Genomic DNA, 24,748 nt, shown 5'->3' with positions numbered 1-24,748 from the left:
AGTCAGAGCCAGCCTTTATTGACAACAGTGCCATAGGCCTGAATTTGAAAGAACTCAGGGATTTTCCCACCATCACAAGTCACTGCCAGGGCCCTACATGACCCATTGACTGTTCTTGGGAACAATTCACTCAGAGCCAACTGCTTGCAGTACAAAGCAACTTTATTCCATTCATCACTGTTCACTTCATAGTTTTCAGTTCCTGTCCTGAGACTCCAGCAAGATCACCCCAAATAGGATACTTTGGTAGTCCTTCAGAGGTCAGCTCAGTTCCCCAGGGCCATATAAAACCTGCTTCCCAACTGTACTTTTGCATCTCTGCATCAGATTACGTTGGTAGTCACCCATAAGCCAGCCCAATTCCCCGGGGCTGTGCAGAGCCTATTTCCCAACTGTACCATTTTGCTGGGTGAGCCCTCTCTTTTGGGTCCCCCACCTACATATCCTTCTGTCTCTCTCTCTTTGAAAAGCATTTATTTCTCTCTCACACTGATTCTATGCAATAGTTCTATAATTAGCCTCAGCTGTGCCTCCCATTATTATCACAGAAACAAGAGGTGTGCGGAGAGAATAAAGGTTCTTATGTGCTTTGAGTGTTTCTCTGTTTAGTTTATTATACAGGCAACTCCTTGTGGAAAAACAATCCAAGTTAACAGTTTTTCACTACAGTCCCCCATCATGAACCCCATGTTTCACCCAAAGCCTGTCGGGAGGGGTGACACCATTAATACTAAACACTCTCCAGCTAGATGCATAAGAACCTTTATTCTATCCACACTCCTCTTGTTTCTGTGATGATATATTGAGTGTGGTTGCCTACTCCAACCACTTTTTTTGGAATTTATCCTCCTGTTATTACTACACCTTTCTGTGGATGCTACCCTCATCTTAATTGGGTTTCTGCCAAAGACTTTCAAACTACAATTTTAAGTAGCCCTGTGTTTCCTGTTCCTTCTGACTTTACAATGCCCTAGCGAATTCTTGTTCACTTTTTCTTTCTGCCTTTAGGCAATGTTTCCCCTGAAACCCTTTAGAACTCCCCTCTGTCTTCTGGATAATCTACCTGTCCTATCTCTTCAAACTGCTTTTTCCTGTGTGAAACCCCATTCAGCTCAGCCCACCCATTGTAACAATGGTCCTGGCCAAGACTCACAAGCCACAGTTGCCTCTTCAAGAACCAGGCTAATGTGTTTTTTGAATCTGGACCACTAGGTGTCACTGTTGAGCTATGGCTGAGAGTCCCTCTCTGCAGGAACTGTGAGAGGGGCCTCTGTGGCATCCGGCGGGCCCAGTACTTGTCACTGAGCCACCAGGCTGTCCCACTTGTCTTTCATCTAGTAGCAAACAGAGGAAGATGTTTTTATTTGCTAGCTCCTTTGAATATACTGTATAAAGCACAATGCTAGAACTTCTGCTATGCACATGCAGCTATTGTCTTTTTATTTCACAATGAAAAGCTGGACTGAAGTGGAAGTGCTATCTCTGAATGATTAAACCAAGACAAGTGTGATGCCAAGAATATCAGCACCTCTGTTCTTGCCAAATACCTAGTATCCAGCCTTGATAATTGCATCCTGTGGATAGCTCAGCTGAGCGATCAGCACATTCCCTTTGGACACAGGATGACTAAACAGTAAGTGAATAAGCTTATAATTCTTTCTTGTGAGGAATTGCAACAGATGTTTAAAAATCATCCTTTGGCACTAAGCAGCACTTTGCAAAGTTCTACATATAATGTTTTTTGGCATACTTTGTTTTCTGCTGACCTAGCTGTTCTGCAAGTGATTATTTTCTGTCTCTGTCTGAATGCTTATTATGTGTGCCTATGTCTGTGAAGTTTTCCAAAAGAACCTAACCTTGAAGCTAGACTTCTCTTCTGTTGGCTTATGCAGACTCTCTCTATGCTACTCCACAGAAATCAGTTTGAATATAATTGCTGCATAGCAATTCTTTAGACAGCCATCTCATCTTTCACTAGGATTCCTCTGTTGATGTAAGAACCTTTTGCCTTACTAAAGGGTGAACCCATTCTATAACACAAAATGTGATACATTCCTGTATGCCCTCCTGGGTACGCAGTTGGTGGTTTCTGCCAGTAGAGGGTGTGTAGGAAAAGTGCTAGCCTTGGTCATGTTCATTCTGAAGAAAGGAATAGAGGATTTTTGACCTAGAACATTGAAGGAGAGGAAATTTATTTACTTATGCATCAGCATGTCTGAGGACCTGAGATGTTGCCATTTATGCCTTTGGACTTAGCTCAACAAATACCTTAATTCTGAGCAGTTCAGGAATGAACAAGTCCTGCTGTGCAAGTGAATATCCTGGAACCCAATGTTCATGTTTACTTGGGAAGGCTGAAATAAAGATTTAAAAGTATTTCATTGATGAGTAGAAGACAATATCCTACTGGAAGTAACTGTGGGAATCTGTTGCCAAATTCAACGCCAGCCTGCAGGTAGCACTGTGAGCCATGTGAACTATCCATTCAGTCGTCCCAGTTCTGTGCCCCTCACTTCCTCTCAGCAGTCATTTTGTTTCCTGCCTAGACAAGTATTTATACTCAGACTTTTGTCAGTCAGTTGCCAGAGCTTGGTCCTACTTTCTGGTCCTCATATTCTGGATGCTCTTTTGTTACCTGAATCTAAAAGACTTAATCGTCTCTCGTTCTTGTCTTAAACGTTCCTGCTTCACCTCTTTTGTGGACCTGGTTTTCTATTGTACTCCAGCGCCCTGATCCATTCCAGGCTTCTAGCTCCTTATTTGAATCAAGGGCTACCCCACTACTCATGCCTCACCAGTCACCAGCACATAAGGGTTCAAACTGAGGAGAAGGTGGTTGTTATAGTCAGAAAATGCCCAACTTCTTTGTTTTCACCAAACTGCGACGCCTTCAGGGGCTTAAATCTCTGCTAAGCCATGCAGACCTTTGTTCAGTAGTCCAGGCTCTTGTTTTGCCTTTGCTTGATTACTGTAACATTGTGTATATGGGCCTTCCGGCCTAGGCTTTAAGGGCACTACAGCTTCTTTGGAATGCTACAGCTTGGCTTATTTCTGGCATTCATATAGGGGAGCATATTATCTTGGTCCTGAATAAGCTGCATTGGGGCCCAGTTCATTGGAGAGTTCAATATAAGATCACAGTAATGGTTCATAGTCTTAAGAACATAAGAACATAAGAAATTGCCATGCTGGGTCAGACCAAGGGTCCATCAAGCCCAGCATCCTGTTTCCAACAGAGGCCAAAACCAGGCCACAAGAACCTGGCAATTACCCAAACACCAAGAAGATCCCATGCTACTGATGCAATTAATAGCGGTGGCTATTCCCTAAGTAAAATTGATTAATAGCCATTAATGGACTTCTCCTCCAAGAACTTATCCAAACCTTTTTTGAACCCAGCTACACTAACTGCACTAACCACATCCTCTGGCAACAAATTCCAGAGCTTTATTGTGCGTTGAGTGAAAAAGAATTTTCTCCGATTAGTCTTAAATGTGCTACTTGCTAACTTCATGGAATGCCCCCTAGTCCTTCTATTATTCGAAAGTGAAAATAACCGAGTCACATCTACTCGTTCAAGACCTCTCATGATCTTAAAGACCTCTATCATATCCCCCCTCAGCCGTCTCTTCTCCAAGCTGAACAGCCCTAATCTCTTCAGCCTTTCCTCATAGGGAAGCTGTTCCATCCCCTTTATCATTTTGGTTGCCCTTCTCTGTACCTTCTCCATCGCAACTATATCCTTTTTGAGATGCGGTGACCAGAATTGTACACAGTATTCAAGGTGTGGTCTCACCATGGAGCGATATAGAGGCATTATGACATTTTCCGTTCTATTAACCATTCCCTTCCTAATAATTCCTAACATTCTGTTTGCTTTTTTGACTGCTGCAGCACACTGAGCTGACGATTTTAAAGTATTATCCACTATGATGCCTAGATCTTTTTCCTGGGTGGTAGCTCCTAATATGGAACCTAACATCGTGTAACTACAGCAATGGTTATTTTTCCCTATATGCAACACCTTGCACTTGTCCACATTAAATTTAATCTGCCATTTGGATGCCCAATCTTCAAGTCTTCTGCAATTGGATTCTTTTCCATGGGTCAATGTGCTATTGAGGATATATCTTTCTAACCATAATTTATGCTCTCCTCATGGGGATACCATGCTATAAACAAATTAGGGGATCGTGCTAGCAAGGAGGCGCTAAGGTCGCTTACGTGACCTTAGCGCCTCCTTGCTAACGTGACCCCGTGGTTACCGGTGGTCTCCTGGTTATGAACACCGACGCTGATAAACTCGGCATTGGTTTTCATAACTGTAGTCCGCCGGTTATGAAAACCGATGCTGAGTTTATCGGCGTCGGTTTTCATAATGCAGCTGGCTGGTTATGAAAACCGACGCCGAGCATATTGGCATCAGTCTTCAATGTGGCAGGCTGAGGTTTTTTTTTTCTTTTTTTTTTTTACTTTTAAAGAAGTACAAAAAAGCATTTTTTTCTGCTTTTCTGTACTTTTTTTCAATACACATTTTTTTGTATTTGGAGTGAATGAGTAATAGCCTCATTCACATGCATTTGCATGTGATGAGCGCTATCTCATTCACTCCATGTCAGTTGCACATTAAATAGGCACTAATCCCCCTATTTCATTAGGGGTAGATTAACGCCTATTTAACCCGCGTCTGACTGCGGGCTATACAGTACGCTCGGCTGAGTGCACTGTATTGCATTGACCCCATAGTGACTTATCCAGCTAAATGGCAGCTGCTGAATATCCAACTATATTCAATGGCTGCCACTTAGCAAGATAAGTGTTTATCTAGCTAGATAATTATTTATTTTATTTTATTTATTTATCAAATTTTCTATACCGTCATTAAGATGAACCATCAGAATGGTTTATAAATTGTAAAACATAGGATAAAAATACAATGTTAATAAACAGTTGAAATTTAAACTAACAATAAGAATAAGAATAAAACAGTGAATATTGAAAAAAGATAAAAGAAATAAAATAAGTAAGAGGGTTAAAGGAAATTGACGGTTAATATAAGAGAGAGAGAGAGAGAAACTTGCTATAGTGGCTCTTCCCTAGACAGGTATTTGTATCCCTATGAGAGGCCCACCTAGTAACTCGAGGTGGGGATTAGGTATGAGTGTAGGGGGTTGGGGGCCACTTTGACATTCAACATGAGATGTACGAACAGAACAGTGGTCTCTTGTGAAGATTTGATGGCCTTCGGAGTGAGGAAACTCACTCCAAGATGAGATTTGGGCAATGTTCTCTCAACCTAGCTTGTTGTTACCCAGGTAGAGAGTCCATCAAGCTAGGTTGAGAGAACCTTGCCCAAATCTCATCTTGGTGTGAGTTTCCTCACTCCGTAGGCCATCAAATCTTCACAAGAGACCACTGTTCTGTTCGTACGTCTCATGTTGAATGTGAAAGTGGCCCCTAACCCCCTACACTAATACTTAACCCTCACCTCGAGTTACTAGGTGGGCCTCCCATTGGGATACAAATACCTGTCTAGGGAGGAAGCACTATGGTAAGGTTCTCTCTCTCTCTCTCTCTCTCTCTCTCTCTCTCTCTCTCTCTCTCTCTCTCTCTCTCTCTCTCTCTCTCTCTTTCCCCCCCCCCCCCCCCCCCCAATGCTGGAGCCTGAAATAGGCTGTCCGGAAATGTCGTGCACTGCGATAAACCTTTACTGCCCTCTAGCGCAGTATGTAACGCAAATGAAAGGGTTGTAGCTATTAGCCGCGCTAACGCCGCACACGATAACTGTGTCCTGCTTTACATATGCTCCACCCCCCTGAATACCAAATTAGAAATTTGCATTCGCAAATCGCGTTAACGGCTTTTATCGCGCGCGGTAACTGCTTGGAAAATGAGGCCCTTAATCATTTTTATTTTTATTTATTTTTACTTTACTTTTACTTTCTGTTATTGTTTTTTCTTTTTTTTCTGAAATTTAAGGCATTTTATTATTAATTTTATTTGACTGAATTGGTTTTGCAGTCTTTTTTATCTCCTCTCCATATGTGTATAGGTTTTGAACAAGATATGTTTATACATGGATGTGGTTCTTACATGTATCTTCTTGAAATATTCATACTTTTTTTTACCTTTGTATATGTAGCTTTTGTATCTTTTTACAATTATATTTATGCAGTTTTATTAATAGGGATGTGAATTGTGCTTATGACGATTGAAAATATTGTATGATATTTTCAAAATCATCAGAAATCGGGGGCTCCCTGAAACTGATATGAAAACCCCACGAAATTGTTCGTGGGGTTCTCTTATCATTTTGGGGGAGGGCGGGAAAAACGGCACATCAAAACAATCCCTAAACCCACCCCGACCCTTTAAAACTGATCCCTTAGCTTCCCCCACCCTCCCAAACCCCCCCTAAACGTTTTACAAGTACCTGGTGGTCCAGTGGGAGTCCCGGGAGTGATCTCCCGCTCTCAGGCCGTCAGCTGCCACTAATCAAAATGGCGCCAATGGCCCTTTGCCCTTACCATGTGACAGGGTATCTGTGCCATTGGCTGTCCCCTGTCACATGGTAGGAGCACTGGATGGCCAGCGCGAGCCCCTGCTGTGTAGCTTTACTTCTGCTATTGATGCCGTGCAAGTTAAAATGTAAAGAAAACTAGGCAGATCTTTGTGGAGTTTTAAGGGTCAGGGCTAACTGGGGGAGTGAAGGATATTACTAGGGGGTTTTGGAGGACCTCTCTCTTAACTGGGCAATCCGATAAAACTGGGAATGGCGTTGGCATGGGCTCCTTTTAAAATCCCCCGATTTATGTGGTAGAAGCGAGATATATATGCACATGAGCATGCCCACTTAAAATATGGTGCACATATGCATGCAGCCAGACTATTGTATACATGCATGTATATATTTTATGCTGGGCACACGCTGACATGCACAAATGTGTGTATATGCACTGGTTTGAAAGTTATCGTTTTTACTTTTATTTACTTTCCTTACATAGAGATTTGCTGTTATTATAGCTCCTTTCATTTGGCCCCTGTTTTTCAAATTCACCCATCTTCTCCTATTTTCTCCCAGCCTTTCAGTTCTTTTTCAAGATACATTCCCATTTTACTAGATTCCGTATTTTTGAAATCCAAGACCTTGATCTTTTTGTGATTTCACCTACATAATTCCCACTTGGTACCTACCATGCGGGGTTATGAGGCTTCATGATTAAAGGTCACCTGGAGTCTTTGCCAGGCCTGGTACAGCACTCTGTTGTTCTGTAAGATCCCCCTTATTGGAAAAAGTTCTCCCTCATTGTCTACTACTTGGAATGCCAGCCTTGACACGTTCCTGGTGGTGATATTAGGCTGCATTGCTGGGGGAAGGCCATTTTGGAATGAGGTCACCCTGGGAAAACAGAAAATGTGTGTATGATTGCACATAAAAACGTACATACATACATGAACATTTCAAATTGTGCGCATTTTTGTGCATGAAACTAAAAAATACGTGTGTATTTTTGGGGGTCATTGACATGTGTATTTTAAAAGTTGAGCAGATGTATCCATGCAGATTCTAAAATACTATGGTAAGTCTGTGTGGACCCATATATGGGCCGTATGGAATTGTTTGAAAGTTACCTCATTATATTTATGTTTTAATAGCCTCCTGAGAAGGTCAACACTTTTTAGGTACTTCTGATGCAAGCATTCAGCCGAAACATGGCCATGGCCACGTTTTTATAATTGTTTTGTATAATTATATGGTTTATGTTACTATATTTAGCAATAAACTATATTTCTATTATTATATTATCTTGGGTGCTGACAATATATGCATTGATGATTTATTAAATTTATATTAAATTTATATTAAATGTATTTTAATATCTATTTGCTATATTATTTGTTATTTATACTGTCTTTGGAGTATTTTTTTTGCCATCTTTTACATATTACTGTGGTTTGTGTTCTATAATACTGTAATTCTCTTGGCCTCTCTTTTTTTTTTTTTTTTTTTTAACATTAAGTATAGTAACCTGGAGAGGAAGAAATGTAGAATATGGTTTAGTAAACTTTAATAAACAAAAGAACTAGGGAAAAATTGAGACCCACACCCTAATAAATAATTAAAAAATTTGTGGGATCAAAAATATTCTCATATAAAACGCTTATATCACTTACAATTCAGTTCAATAATGTTACCAACAAAATCTATGGTATAACTTTATAAAAAAAATGTTGGAGCATCAGGCATATAACTTTAACCACAATCTATTCTGTCAACATCATCATGTGCCTCTTTTTTTCTTTAAATGTGCAACAACATTAAAAGTTGAAAAATAGTTATTTGAAAGCCAACTTTTCCACAGCCATTGCCAAATAAAGTCTCATGTTACCTACAACAAAAAAGAGCTTGATAGATCTTTGAAGGTTTTTAAGAGTCAAACAATGGTTCATGAATTTGAGAATCAATTCCAGGAGTTGCAAACTTGGGTGCAATCTTTTTGGGAAAAGATCAAATATCTCAAATTTGATAAATTCAAATGGGATGAGTTGGATTATTCAAAAGGATCTATTTATGCTTGGATGTTACCGAAATATGGGAAAATGGTAAAGAAATATTACCTTTGCGAGCAATTCGGATGATTCCTTAAGTGACAAGAACATCAGTGGCTCAGAAGCATCTGATTTTTTAGAGCCGTGTCCCTGTGGGGGAGAACCTGGATGAGGGAGAATTTATACCAACAACATCAACAACCCTGAGTATGACGAAACCGAGGACCAACCAGAAATGATACAATGGATAACAAGCAACATTCATTCATAAATATTTCTAATGTATCTTTATCATCCATTCAATTAGAAATTCTTTAGAAAGGTTTATTATCTGTGTGATCAGCTATTGCTGATCCCTTTCAGTTTCAGATTGCTGTTTTCAAATTCATTTGATTACTAAGTTTGAAATTTTTTTCTTCTTCATCACAAGTGGATAAGGATATGGACTTGGAAATGGTTAAAACAAAATCTTTGTGGGCACCACCAGGTCCAATAGAATCTTCAATCCTGGCCTTTCAGAAAATGTATATATAGGGAATCTAAACACTTTTTACCCATTTGTATTCAATATAGAGTAAAAAAAGGATTTCTTCAATGACATGAACTTACATCATAGAATATCATACTTTATCTTTTTTATTCATAAATACAGTATCAAAAATACACTTTTAATCGATAATACAATATCAATACATACATGTGCAAAATACAAAAACCTGAGTAGGAACTTTTCAATCAAAACATCTCTATAACCAGGGAACATGGACGAATTATATCTATTCAGAAGCAATATACTAAAACACCCATATACACCCATACTCATTCATTCCTCATACACACCCCTGCCCAATATAAAATTATAATCTACCAATTTTTTAGGCAAATTGTTTTTCAATTTTGTCTTTGTACTGAGGTTCTTGGGGAGAAAAGATGCGCTGATTTATTGTCTGGTTTGGGTATAAGTCGTCCCATGAAGAAGCTGAGGTGAAACAAGGATCCTTGTAGGTACGCATTGGAGGGATCCTGTGTGGACACAGACATATTGAGAAGACCCTGGCTGATATAGTGGCAGAACACAGTGTGGGAAATTGATAATAGGGTTGAGAAGACCCTGGCTGATACAGTGGCAGAACCCAGTGTGGGAAATTAATAATAGGGCATTTGGAAAATTGAAAACGGCATTGGGAAGGAATCAGCATGGGATTAGTTATAATTATGTTGATATGAATTAAAATGATAGGGGTTAAATATTAATGAGGCAGAGTGTGGCATTTGGGCTCACCTAAAAAATTGGTATATTATAATTTTATATTGGGCAGGGGGGGGGGTGTATGAGGAATGAATGAGTATGGGTGTATATGGGTGTTTTAGTATATTGCTTCTGAATAGATATAATTTGTCCATGTTCCCTGGTATATCTATGTTATAGAGATGTTTTGATTGAAAAATTCCTACTCAGGTTTTTGTATTTTGCACATGTATGTATTGATATTGTATTATCGATTAAAAGTGTATTTTTGATACTGTATTTATGAATAAAAATGATAAAGTATGAAATTCTATGATGGAATTTCATGTCATTGAAGAAATCCTTTTACTCTATATGGAATACAATTGGGTAAAAGTGTTTAGATTCCCTATATATAACATTTACTTGGTAAAGGATTAGGGAATCTGTGTTCTCTCCATATCTGAGTACCTTTCAGAAAATGGTCAACTTTTTTTTTTAATTCCTCTATTAAAAAGATAGTTGAATCTATCTATACAAGAGCTTCAGGCTAATTCTAATTTTATTATTAAACCGGCAGATAAAGTTGGAGCCACTGTCATCATGATCAAAAGTGACTGTGAACAAGACATTTTGTCATTTCCTTTTATTAAGAAGTATCTGTGCTTTCTACTCAAGGGATTAAAATGTGGTAGAAGAAGCCTTTGAACATGTTTGATTACTCAAAATGAATGAGAATTCTTTACTTGCTAATCATCCAGTCACTTCTGTGATATATATTCTTCTTCAGATTCATAAAAGATTTGATACAGCTTCAGGATGTCCTATCATCTTTTGTCCCACTGTCTAATTCTTGTATTAGTGACTCCTCCCATATAATGCAGGATCTACAGAAGATACAAGATTTTCCTTTGAGTTTGATTTTAGTGATGGTGGTCATAGCCTTTTTATATACAAACTTACCTCAATGAAATTACTAGGCAGATTGTAGATTTAAGAAGTGATCAGTGCATGTCCACTGGCTTCTTATGTGAATTGGCACATATTGCACTAACAAAAACATTTTTTCTTTTTCAACAACAACATTTTGTTTCAGCTATGGGAGCCTCTTTGGCTCTTGATATATCTACCCTATATGCTGCTGAGTTTGAGAAAAATGTTTTGATGCAATGTGGTTTTGATGCACATTTTGCTATGGTTTCGATACATTGATGATGTTTTACTATTGTTGACAGAGAATGTGGATACACTCAGTTTTTTGTTTGTGATCTGAATCTTCAATTTGGGGCAGATTTTATAAATCTGCGCACACGCGTACTTTTGTTCACGCACCAGCCGCGAACAAGAGTATGCGGGATTTCAATAGATATGCGCGTAGCCACGAGTATCCATTAAAATTGGAGCGGCCTCGGAGGGAACTTTCCTTCGCCCTCCCCCACCTTCCCCTCCCTTCCCCTACCTAACCCACCCCCCCGGCCCTATCTAAACCTCCCCCCTACTTCTATCATGAACGTTACGCCTGCTGGAAGCAGGCGTAACTTTGCGCGCGCCGGGCCGGCTGCCGCGCTCCATGTTCCGGTCCAGGGGCTGGTCCAGGGGCTGCTGTCATGCCCCCGGAACGCCCCCGGGCTGGAACCACGCCCCCCGGACACGCCCCCGAAATGCCGTCAAAACGCTGTTTCACTCCCGGCACACCCCCCGACACACACCCCGACACGCCCCTCCATGCAAGCCCCGGGACTTACACGCGCCGCCGAGCCTATGCAAAATAGGCTCAGCGCACGCAGGGGGGTTTGGGGTAGGTTTTCGGGGGGTACGCACATATCTTACGCATGTACCCCTTTGAAAATCTACCCCTTTGCTTTTACAGGCTATTTTTTTTTTTTTTTTAGACATTATGATTTACAATGCAGGTAATCGTTTTGAATTTTCAATCCACAGGAAACCCACGGATTGCAACACACTTCTATATTTTACTAGCATTCATCATCATTACCATAAAAACATAGAAACATAGAAATGATGGTAGAAAAGGACCAATAGTCCATCCAACATGCTTCCCATGGTAATATCTGCCACGCTGTGCAGGTTATCCCCATGTATCAGTCAGTGCTGCTTGATGTGCTTTGATTATGGACTTGGCTGTAGAAGCAGTCCTGTGTTTTTTCCTTAATATCTGCGCATCAGTACCCCAGACTGTAAAAAAGTCCTGGCTCATGTTGGTTGTTTCTGAATCCAAATTCTTCTTCCTTCCACCCCCCACCCCTTCTTTTGAAGCAGAGAGTGATGTTGCAGTTGCATCAAAAGTAACATGGCTTATTAGTTAAGAGTAGTAATCCCATATCTTCTGTTAAGGGTAGTAACTGCTGCTCTGTGCAGTTTACCACCATGCTTATCAGTTCCCCAGTCAATAAAAGTCAGGGCCCTTGTTAGTTGCTGTCTGAATCCAAACCCCCTTTTCCCACTGCTGTTAAAGCAGAGAGCAATGTTGGAGTTGCATCAAAAGTATAAATGCTTATTGGTTAAGGGTGGCAACCTCACACCAGCAAGTTACTCCCGTGCATGCTTTCTTTGTTTCTTTAGGACTTGTCTGTAGAAGCCGTCCAGTATTTTTCCCTTATGTCTGTATATCAGTATCCCAGATCATGGAATTTGGGGCCACCTATTGTCATCTGAGTCCAATTCCTCTTTTTCCTTCTGCTGTCTAAGAGGGGAGCAATAAAATATTTCTTTTTAAAGCTACTCTTTTGAGCTGGGTTGGATTCAAATCCATGTCCTCTTGGAACATATTACACAGCACTAGACATCTGCACCACTGAATTGCTTTTATCATATTAAAAAAAAAAATTACCAGTGGGTCAGTTTTTCACCTCAGACATTTGTGCTCAACAACTGATGAATTCAAGAAACAAGCTGTTATTATGGTACATTGAATGAGGTTCTCCTTTGAGATATGTTAAGCAAGCATATAAACAAGCATAATAATTGTGGTTTGATACTCAAGCCTTCATGTCAGTCTTTGAATAATTCCTTTACCTGTTTTTTTTACCATTTTCTGTGCTGGTACATTTGATTAGACACATTATTCTCCAGTGATGGCAGTGTTGCAAGTCCAGCCAGTGTTCCAATCAATTCCTTGTTTTTCATTCTACTGTGGCCACAGTTTGCATGTTAGTGTATTCAGTCTGTTTGCCAGATTGCATGCACAAACTATAAAGAGTTTTTCAGTTTGTAATCAATGCACAGTTTGTGCGTTGTTTATAGACGGGCCAGTACTATCCTTTACAATCTGCAATCCAATTAAAATTAAAGTATTTGGTTCCTGCACCAGTACCCATGTTGTCTATGCAGTGGTTTGCCCATGTGAATTACTGTATGTGGGCAAAACATGCAGAATGTGAAAATAATGATTGAACATCACAGTTGCATTTCTACAATGTGACATGAATCTCTGATGCTTTTTCATTTTATTGAACACATTCACACTGCTAACATGATGTGATGGGCTATTTTGGATTGCATTGTTTCCTCCTTGCAAGGGGAAAACTTTAAATTTCTCAACTAGAACAGCATTGTATCTTTAAATTAAATAAGCTTAAATACCAGGATAGACTGATCTGTTTTATAGGGTGATTTTCTCTGTATATTTGTGCTGTCAAACTGTGGGGTTGGTCACATGTGCACACTCATTGGTTAAAACGTTTTTTGGCATTTTTTGGATACATAAGCACCTTCAGTTCTCTATTCAGTTCCACCTATCCACCAATGGGTGCCCTGATGTAGAGGATCTTCTCAAAACATCAATGTCAAGACGTAATCTTATTGTTCAAGGCAATGCAAAGCTATGAAGATTTCTCCATCTGATAAGATGAGTATTTTTGCTTAAATATTTCCTGTGGATGTTTCTAGCGATACATGGCTATGGCTATGGCTATGGAAACATTGGCTTTCAAATGACAATTTTTAAATTTTGAATGATGTTGCACATTAAAAGAAAAAAAGAGGCTATGATGATATTGACAGAGTAGACTGTTATATACCTGACGTCTCTCGTTTAATGCCCAAATTTATATTTTATAATGATATACTATGGATATTGCTGGAAACATTATTGAACTGAAATGTGGATGATATAAATATTTTACACAACAATATTTTTGAGCCCTCAGTTTTTTGATTACTTAATAAACTTTGACCCATTTTTTGCACATGAGGAATAGGGGTAAGAAATCTCTTGGCCACTATACAGTGTTGCCAATATCTATGAGAAAAGGATGAAAAATCATTATTTGCTTTATAGCTAACCTTCCCCATTATAGTTGGAATATTAAAAACAGATTTATTCAGAGGCCCCAGGTTCCTACATGGAAACTTGGGTAAATTAAAACAAGAGTTTTTACAAACCCTCTATCATAAATTTTCTTCCTTGCAACCACTTGAATTGAAAGGTCATCCAAGGGTTTATTAGAATTTAAAATCATCATGTTTCCCAGAAACTTTGAAATAGATTTTAAGAGCCATGCACAGGCACGCATGTGTGCATGTTTGCCAGTGCACGCACATGGACGCAGTGGGGCAGATTTTCAAACCTGTGCATGCCGTTGGCTAAGGGCGTGCACAGTAGTGCGCATAGGAGGTGGCATGTATTTTGTATAGCGCCGCACAGACGCGCGCACTATGCAAAATACGGGACTAGATTATCCGGATATTGTGCGCGCTGGTTGGCGCGCGCAAATGCCCTTGTGCGCGCAACTGCACTTATGTGCGCGGGTCTGTGCATTTGTGCATGCAAGTGCATTTGTGCTTGCATGCGTGCGTGCACACGAGGGCGGGTCCGCACGTGCAGAGAGTTGTTGCACAACATGGCGGCCAGGGGGCACAGGCAGCCCAACTTCACCACCAAGGATGTCGAACTGCTGGTGTCCCTGGTGGTAGCCAAGGAACAATGCCTGTTCCACATCAGAGGGAGGAAGACTAACTTCCCACGTCTGAGGAGGGCCTGGAGGCAGCTGCAGGCATGGTACAATGAGAGGGCCTCCCACCCACATGGGGTAAGAGTACAGTGTGTACTACTGCACTGTGGGGCTGTCAATATGGGGTTAGGGCTGGGAGGAGAGAAAAAAGTGAGAAACAGAGGGTTATAATATAGGCATTTGGAATGAGGCTGAAATGTGAAAAGATAATAGGTAATTAGCTACATGATTGTCATAGTCTTCATGGTTGCCAAATGTATGTTGAACAGTCATTGCCACATTGCAGAATCCAGCATCATCACAGTACACTCATGTTTGTCTCTCCATCTGTTGTCCTAGATCGCCTGAAGAAGGGGAGGTGGCTAGAGCGGCTGCGGGGCGAGCACGCTGGGGCTGGTGGTAAGTAATCCCTCCATGATAAGGGCTACATTTGTTAGATATGGGACAGACCATTTCATAACATGCATGTGCATGTTATAAAATGGTGGGGTAGGGACAAGCAAGGAGGTAGGACATAGTGCACCAACTGTGTGCACAGGCACACTGCCTTCCCTGTTCCCTCCCAGGCAGCTGGGGAATCTGAGCGGCCTGGAAGGGACCTTTACAACCCCCCCTTCCCATTACTCCCTGGCCCCCTCCCCAGCCCTAACGTAATCCCACAAACAATTGTTAATACCTGTTGTGTCTGCAGGCTCCCAGTGAGCATGGGATCCCTGCCACAGCAGCAAGTGGGTGCCCTGGAAGGACCCTTTCAGCCTTATCTGGCCCCTACACAACCCAGTCCCTACTCCTTTTTCATGGGGCAGGGAGATAGGTGCATCTCATCCCCTTTTCACAATCACCCAGCCAAGCATCACCCATTGAAGATCCTGCCATAAAGAAATATTTGCTCATGAGTTTGCATATTCATGTACAGGTTAGTCTTATCTGTTGGTTTGCTTTACAGAACCTGAAGAAGAGAGGCCAGGACAAGCTCCAGTGCCAAGAGCAGCATCAGCCACTCCGGGGGGGGGGGGGGTGGAGGTGGATTCTCCCCCCCCGTGCCGCGAGGAGACAGCAGAGGCCACCCCCCTGCCATGAGGCGCAGCCCGGCCCACTCCCTAGCCCCCCCCATAGGGTCTCCTCCCCATTTTGCCTGGGGAGTTAGGAACACGGGAGCACCCAGGGGCCAGCCTTTGCTGGCCCAGGTAGACAGGGAGGGCCCTCTTGTGCCTCGACGGCCCCCCTCACATCACCAACACAGAGGCTCATCATCGGGAGGACGGTCTCCCGATGATGAGCCTCTGACCCGAGGTGAATTCCAGGCGTATGTGAGGGGGGTGCGTGGGGCACTGGGGGCCATCTCTTCCTACGCAGAGAGGATAAACAGGACCAATGGGCAGATTGTGCTTGGTGCAGCTGTGAGAGTCCTGGGGGATCAGCTTCGGCGGTCCTGATTATTCTTGTGGGTGTAGTGGTGAAATGCGCAAATTAGCCTGCTTACAAAAGGATCCCTCCTCCACTCAATTCCCAGCTTCACCATGTCTTAGGCACGTGCAGTTCAGATTTGTAAGCCCAACTTCTTACCAGAGGAGGTTGATATGCTTGTCCAGCATGTCATGAGGCACCAGGATCTGCTGTATGGTCCACAGTCTCATACGGTGGGTGCATATAGCAAGGAGCAGATCTGGAAGCGGATCAGGCAAGGTGTCAACTCTGTATTCCACCACAACCGGAGCTTTGGGGAATTAATGCACAAGTGGAGGGACCTGAGGAGACTTGTGAAGTGGAAGCAGGCCAGGAGGATTGCAGAGGGAGAAGGTAGCCACATCAGCTTCTCTCCCTCTGAGCAGCTGATACTCAGCACCATCTCTGAGGCAGCTGTGGGTGGAGCTGGCCAGCTTGACACCATGCCTCGTGTAGGGCAGGAAGGTGAGCAGGTTTTTACTATTTCTGACCCCTGTACTGAAATGCATGTAGCACTTCTACATACCCCTGCTGTTCTCAAGATATTCAGCTAATACCTGTTTCATGTACTGTATGGCAGCTAACATAGATGCCATCTCTATCTGTAAGTAGAGTACAGTGCTGTGTGTAACACCATATAAGACACACAGGGGCCATTGTATTGTGAACTTTAATTATCCTAAGATTGCAGAAAGGGCAGATCTACACAAACCAGCACACAGCTCCCATGTGCTACAGCTTTGGTCATATAAGCTCACTGAAAATGTGTAGTGCTCTTTAATGTGTGTATGCACCAATGCTCTGAATGATATGTGGGAATACAGCTCAGTTATTAGGTGTTCCTGCAAAGGCAGTATATAACAATCACTGGGGGAGGGTATTTGTTTGGGACAATGTGGGTTGGCTGACTACCAGCTGGTGAATGTGCAATACCTGCAACACACTCCGGGCTTTCCACCATGTATGCAAGGACATACTGCACTGTTGATGTAATGGACATGAGTACAGAAATGACACCAGGTTGGCCATGAAAGCTGTTGGTACAGAAACCAGCACTGTATGGGGTTGTCCCCCTTGACAAAGACCTGAATGCTCACCCCCCATCCCCTTATTCTGGCCCATCACGTATTCTGGCCCATCACGTATTCTGGTCCTTACCCAGTAATCACCTTCTCCTATTCTGGCCCATCCCCCCCTTCCCCCACCATCCTTGCCCACTTCAAACTTCACAAGGTTTCTAGCAGGTAGCACAAGTCATGTGTCCATGCAGGCATATAACATTGATGCCCTCATCAATTTCTGTTGGGTATGGCTCCCCTTCTGGAGTATTCCAAGGACAGGGCCTCCTGTTAGTAGATGTGGTGGAATATGTCCCTATTCCATGCAGCACACTGGAAATGCCCGGTGTCCTCTGAAGGTCTTATTGGAAAAGCACTCACTGATGTCCCATTAGGCCCCCCTGTGCCACATGGAATACCCCCAGGACTCTACAGCTGGGTTAGGGCCTACTTATAATGCATGGTCCATCTATGACTCAATACCACATGGGTATTACTGAGGTCATATAGTGCACCATGCACCCCATATGGTGGAATGTACATAGGACACCTATTGGCAGTGTGCTGATTTGTGGATGTTTTTTTTAGGGGAGCCAGATGATGAGCAACCTGGACCTGCACCTAGACGACCCCAAAGGCTGTACCATCATCTGCAGGTGATCCCTGACTCATTGGAAGAGGAGGAAGGGGGAGGTCGTGAACAGCTGGAACAGCCTGCGGAGGAAGAGGAGCAGCAGCGGCAGGGAGAGGAGCTGGAGGACACACTGGCTGATCTGCTTCATTATCGCCCGCAGGACAGCAGTGCTTCGGACCAGCCCGAACCTGAACTGGTTGCCAGTCAGGCTGAGAGACTGCTATTACAGCAGAGCGCTGGGATCTTGGATGCTCTCTCCAGCTTGCCTGATGTGGTGCATCAGGAATCACAAGCCCTCCATGATACCATCAGGGAAGAAGCACAGGGGCTTCAGCAGGTGATCCGGGACCTTTACCGGGCTACTGGGGAACAAACTGAGGTGAGGAGGGAGATGCTGCAGCGGTTGCCTCCTGTGCAGCCGCAGGCACCAGCAGCACCATGGGCTTTCATGGGGCCCTGGATGCATTACCTTCCACCTTATGGGCCACCCTTCCCATGGATGGCACCAGCCCGTGCAGAAGAGTCTGCCGTGGGACAGCCACCTGCACCTCAGCCTGGTCTAGGCTATCCGTGGATGGCACCCCCACCCCCGCCACCTGTCATGTTTCCACCACCACCACCAGAGCCGCAGCTGCCACTGGCTGTACCTTCCTGCAGCCATGAACTGCCCCAGCCTCCTGTGCCCTCTGAGGGTAGCGTCAGCAATGGGAGGAGTCCATTGCGCAGGAGCTCCAGGTTGGGTCAGCCGAAGCTTCCTGAGGGCCGACAGAGAGGACGGCCAAGGAAGTGAACTTTAAATATATTTATCTATTTTATTTTCTTTTACATTTTTATTTCTGTGCACTTTTTGTGCATACATCCACTTTACATACACACTTGTGAATAAATGCACTATCACCTTATGAAATAGCTTTCCATGAGAGTGTTCCTTTGTTGTATAGCCTGCCTTTGTCTCAAGCGATGGATTTCTGCCAATTCCTCCTGAGTCAGATATTCTGCCTCCTCATTCTCTTCAGGGGCCTCCTCCTGCAAAAGGGATGTGTCTGTTAAGTGTAAGGTTATGTAGCATACAGCAGGCTAGAAAGATCTCACACACTTTAGGGGGGCTGTACAGAAGGCATCCTCCAGATCTTTCGAGAGAGCGGAAGCGGGATTTCAGGATGCCAAAGGTTCTCTCTATGACAGCCCTCGTCTTATGGTGTGCCCTGTTGTAGCGAGTCTCAGCGGCAGTTGCGGGGGAGGCTATGGGGATCATGAGCCAGGTTTTAAGGGGATAGCCTCTGTCACCTGTAGGAGAAGACAGCAAATAATGGTTACATTTCTGTGCTTCATGGTGGCACAGCTCAGAGGGAAAGCAAGCATGAGGCATGCTGTGCCACCCTAAATAGAAGCTTACCAGACATATAGCTGGGAGGTATTATGTTAGAAGTTTGTAAGCTTACCTAATAGCCATCCCCCAGTGATGTGTCCTTGCTGGAAGTGGTCATGAATTCTGGATTGTGATAGAATGTAGGCGTCGTGACAGGATCCTGGAAAGCGGGGCACCACATTGGTGATGATGCCCTTGGCATTGTACACCACTTACATGTTCAGAGAGTGGAAACCCTTGCAGTTGCGGTAGGTGGCCTCATCTCCTCCTGGTGCCCTTAGGGCCACGTGAGTGCAATCAATAGCTCCCAAGACTGAGGGGAAGCGTGCAATTTGGTAAAAGTCTCTCATTATCTCTTGCTGAGGGTACTGAGGGGGGATATGATAGAGTGTTTAAAATCTTGAGAGGTCTAGAACGGGTAGATGTGAATCGGTTATTTACTCTTCCGGATAGTAGAAAGACTAGGGGCACTCCATGAAGTTAGCATGGGGCACATTTAAAACTAATCGGAGAAAGTTCTTTTTTACTCAATGCACAATTAAACTCTGGAATTTGTTGCCAGAGGATGTGGTTAGTGCAGTTAGTATAGCTGTGTTTAAAAAAGGATTGGATGAGTTCTTGGAGGAGAAGTCCATTACCTGCTATTAAGTTCACTTAGAGAATAGCCAATGCCATTAGCAATGGTTACATGGAATAGACTTAGTTTTTGGGTACTTGCCAGGTTCTTATGGCCTGGATTGGCCACTTTTGGAAACAGTATGCTGGGCTTGATGGACCCTTAGTCTGACCCAGTATGGCATTTTCTTATGTTCTTATGTTCTCTTCTGAAGGGGAAGGAGATAAACTGTTGTGTTTTTCTGAGCAAGGCAGCCAGGAACTGCTCCAGACACCTTGATGTGGCAGACTGAGTGATTCCGGAAGTCATGCCAAGCGGTGTTTGGAAGCTGCCAGTAGCCAAAAAAGCCAGAGCGGTAGTCACCTTGATGTGTGCAGGCAAGGCATGGCCCCTTTGGGTGACAGGTTGCAGGTCAGCCTCTAACAATTGGCAGAGGTACTGTATGGTCTCCTTATTAAATCTGAAACGGTGCATTACTTCTTCCTCAGACAGATCCAGAAATTGTGTGTGAGTCCTGTAAACTCTATGTAAAGGGTACCGACTCTGTCTCAGCATTCTTCTCCTCCTCCTCCTCTCTCTTTCTCTTCTGAGCCGTATAGAGCGCAGGACCCATATCGCTATTATAAGCATGTGTAGAAACAGGAATAACCAAAGAATAGCTGTTGAGTTATGAGCTCCTGCGGCAGTCAGCTACCATTCACACACTTAAACCTTGCCTAGGGAAATCATTTGCAGTTTCCCAGTTATCACCAGTTAGCCCCCCACGACCTCTTCCTTCCACCTTCTGCCTTTCTCCAGAATGTAGGGTCCCTGAGTGATGAGAGGTGGCAGGCACGGACACTTCTGCTGTCGCTTGCGCACATAAGCAGGCAGTAGTAAAGATACGTGTGTGAATATGGCAGCGTGCACCGGTGGATTTGTGCGCGTCACTTATAAAATACGTCTTATGCACGTAAGTCAGGTATACGCCCCGACAGGCCCCCGACACGCCCCTTTCTTATTCACGTAACTTTATGTACACAGGGTCATTTGCGCACATAAATACCCCTATGCAAAATTCAAGTTATTCGCGCTCCTGTCACTTACGCGCATGTGCCGTTTCCTATGCACTTATCCCTTTGGAAATCTTCCCCAGTGATTTTAAAACATACACATGTATATGGGGTGGATTTTAAAAGGGTTACACTCCTGTGCGCGCCGAGCCTATTTTGCACAGGCCCGGAGATGCGCGCAAAGCCCCGAGACGCGCATTTGTCCCGGGGCTTTGTGAAAGGGGTGAAGAGGGGGGCGGAACTGAGGCCTCCGGCACAGCGACCATGCCGGGGGATTGCGCGCTGGCAGCTGGCCGGCGCATGAAAGTTATGCCAGCCAGAGGCGTAACTTACAAAATAAAGGTGAGGGGGGATTTAGGTAGAGCTGGGGGTGGGTTAGATAGGGGAAGCAAGGGGAAGGTGGGGGGGGGGGCAAAGGAAAGTTCCCTCCGAGGCTGCGCCGATTTCGGAGCGGCCTCGGAGGGAACAGGGAACAGGGAAAACCATCGGGGCTCCCCTAGCACTCGGCACGCGCAAGGTGCACTTACATCAAACCGTAAAGAATTTAAGAAAATGCTAAAGACATATTTATTTAAAGAAGCATACAACATACCAAAAAACCAATAACACAATATACTGATAGATCTTTACTATGTCTCATTTAGCTGCTTATGTCTATTTTAACCTTCATATGTAAATTTCCTATGCTTTATTTTTAACTTGTGTATGTACATTTGTAAACCGCCTAGACGGACATGCAAATGTCTTATTGTTTGCGGTATATAAACATTTTTAAATAAATAAATAAATAAAAATAGTGTGCACCCCCTTGCACATACCAACCCCGGATTTTATAACCTGCATGTGGCTGCGCGCATGTTATAAAATCTGGCGTACATTTGTGCGCACCAGGTAGCGCACAAATGTACCCTGCGTGCGTATGTTTAAAAATCTGGCCCTACGTGTGTATATGCTCACATGTTTTAAAATCAGCTCTTCATGCATACATGTGCGCATGATTTCAAATTGATATGCGCCTGTGCGAGCAAATGCTGTCTTGCTCATGTAAGTGGGGGGCATTTTACTAGACACATGTACTGACACAATTACCTCTTTTACCAGTTTGTTTCCAGTTACCCCCAATAAAGAGGAGTTCTTGCTAACTCACCTAAGTCCTGAGCCTTAAAACTCTGCTGATTACCATATTTTTCTTTATTTTACAGAAGTAAAGTTATGCGGTAGGGGACCCTGGTGCGCGCTTGTGTGCATCAAGACTTACGTGCAGACATTATGGTGCCATTCCCACCCACCCATGTCCCTCCCATGCCCTGCCTAGACCATGCTCACTTCCCTCCTCTTTAGGTGAAAAATTATTTTGTGTGCATAACGGGAGGTACGCGCATATCTGCACAGGTTCTAAAATACGTGCGGCATGCACCGTGCTGAATCACACATGTATCTCCCAGCTTTGGGGTTTTAAAATCTACCAGATTATTAAGACTGACAGAGAAAGGAAAAGGAAAGGTAAACAGAATTAAAACTAAGGCAAAAAAGCAATAATCAACAAATAATAAAAAGAAAGAGAATTAACCCAGCAGATATTTAATGAACGACTTCCTTGGTCATATGCATTTTACTAGAAACAAGTGTCACTACTAAATAATTCTGAAATATTTAGTGTAGACAGATTAATGAACAGTTTTTGAAATATCATGTGATATTTTTCCCAGAACATGATTACATTTTTTCCTTTACAAAAATAAACTACCATACAGTTTTTTAAAGCTAAGTCAAAATGATTTGGCTGATGCCTACACACATAATACACTAAGCACAAATGGGCTTGTTCTTTTATGCTGAAGGTTCTGATCAAACATTGTAGAAGAGTTACTGTACGTCTATTTAATACATATCCTTTCATCCTAGTCTAGGGATAGGCAACTCCAATCCTGGAGAGCCACAAACAGGTCTGATTTTCAGGATATCCACAATGACTATACATGAGGTATATTTGCTTCATTGCAAATGTATATCATGCATATTCATTATGGATGTCCTAAAATCAGACCTGTCTGTGACACTCCAGAAGCATAGTTACCTTCCCCTCTCCTCTCCCCCAACCAGACAAAAAACTTTTATGAAACTGTAGAAGGGTTCCTATTTTTTTTCCTTATTTTTCCAAAAGCTGGGAAAGTATCATAACATAGAATCACCACTATTTCCAAAATGATGCATGCCACAGATGGATAGAATCAGGAGGATCCTTGTAGTATTGGAGGGAATTCTGAGTTAGAGTTGCTTAGAGGGGGGTGAAAGAGCAGGCTGGTCAGTTAAGAGATCTGTTGGTAGAACCCACATTTCATGTTGGATTCAGAATGTAATTGGAAACAGCTGGGAAAGAGAGATTTTCTGTGCTTAAGACAAGATCTAACCATTGGAACCCATTTTCCTGGAAGGGTCAAGTTTAGAGACATTGGAAGAGATGAACTTGTATTGTTACCAGTCTGTTAACCAGCCTCCAGATGGGCTCAGTCAGTAGAATCCAGTTGTAGGATGGAACTGAATTGTCTATATCAATGCTTTGCTGGGATGAAAGAAAACATCATAGAATCCTGCAGGGTGTCCCAGTGCTGATTGGACTGGATAATAATGAAGATCCTTTATTCATCTCTGGATCAGATAAAGTTAAGATGCAGAGGAAGATACCAATGCAATTTTTTTTTTTATTTAATGCTATTGTTTCTTGTTACATCTGAATTGAACTGGACCCATATTGTTTGCACTCTTGAGTATGGCTGCATTAAATTTGAAAGTGAAAACAGCACTCCTTTAAACTATTATGATGCAAAAAACCTGGGAAGCAGCCAGTCATTGTGCAGAAATTAATTGTTCTGCTTAGTGTTACACTGTCTCCCACTGATGGCTCTATTTGTTATAGTATCTGTAAATATCAAATTTATGTAAATGTATCGAGCCCTGAAACAGCCTGGGAAAATCATACCCAAATAATAGTTATACAAAATCACCAGTTTTCAATGTATCATTCCCCTCACCTGAGAAACTGATCATTACAATAGCAAGGACAGCTCCAGTTGAGGACTGAGGCCTGGATCTATCAAAATGCGATAAGTATCACATGCGATAGCAAAAGGGGTGTGTTTTAAGCTAATATACAGTTTATCACAATTTGTGCTAATTACTTATGTGAAGAGCTAAGTTAGTGCAAATTGTGATAACATTTTCAGACTTTGCAATAAGTGCCATACCTGTTGTATTTTCTGCATTCAACGTGAGACGTATGAACAGTACAATGGTCTCTTGTGAAGATTTGATGACCTATGGAGAGAGGAAACTCACCCAAAGATGAGATTTGTGCAATGTTCTCTCCACCTAGCTTGATGTTACCCAGGTAGAGTGTCCATCAAGCTAGGTTGAGAGAACCTTGCACAAATATCATCTTTGAGTGAATTTCCTCTCTCCGTAGGTCATCAAATCTTCACAAGAGACCACTGTTCTGTTCGTATGTCTCACGATGAATGTCAAAGTGGCCCCTAACCCCCTACACTAATACCTAAACCTCACCTCGAGTTACTAGGTGGGCCTCCCATAGGGATACAAATACCTATTTAGGGAGAGGACATGCTATGCTAAGCTAGGCTAGGCTAGGCTCTCTCTCTCTCTCTGTCTCTCACATCACAACATGCACTAATACCTTTCCACCCTATAACACAAGCTATCACACAGCTTAACATGACTGAAAAAGGTGTAGTTAAAATCAGCACTAAGTCTGTGCAATAGCATTTCACAGACTGGCAAACCCACCCCTAACTTCTCCTCTTTTTT

The 24,748-nt window shown here is 42.8% G+C and overlaps 1 protein-coding gene across 1 annotated transcript; it reads left to right on the top strand.

The window, feature by feature from the left end:
• The first annotated feature begins 1,508 nt into the window (after positions 1-1,508).
• LOC115088116 (myb-related transcription factor, partner of profilin-like) lies at positions 1,509-19,737 on the top strand. Its single transcript, XM_029596085.1, has 4 exons — positions 1,509-1,633; positions 15,091-15,150; positions 15,698-16,662; positions 17,844-19,737. Exons 3-4 carry the CDS (start codon positions 16,332-16,334, stop codon positions 18,677-18,679), a joined length of 1,167 nt encoding a protein of 388 aa, XP_029451945.1. The 5' UTR covers positions 1,509-1,633; positions 15,091-15,150; positions 15,698-16,331; the 3' UTR covers positions 18,680-19,737.
• The last annotated feature ends 5,011 nt before the right edge of the window (positions 19,738-24,748 follow it).

The sequence above is a fragment of the Rhinatrema bivittatum genome, chromosome 3 (genome assembly GCF_901001135.1).
Source record: "Rhinatrema bivittatum chromosome 3, aRhiBiv1.1, whole genome shotgun sequence".
In the NCBI taxonomy this organism is placed as follows: Eukaryota; Metazoa; Chordata; class Amphibia; order Gymnophiona; family Rhinatrematidae; genus Rhinatrema; species Rhinatrema bivittatum.
Note: the sequence above shows the minus strand (reverse complement) of the source record. Positions and strands in the feature narration are given on the sequence as shown.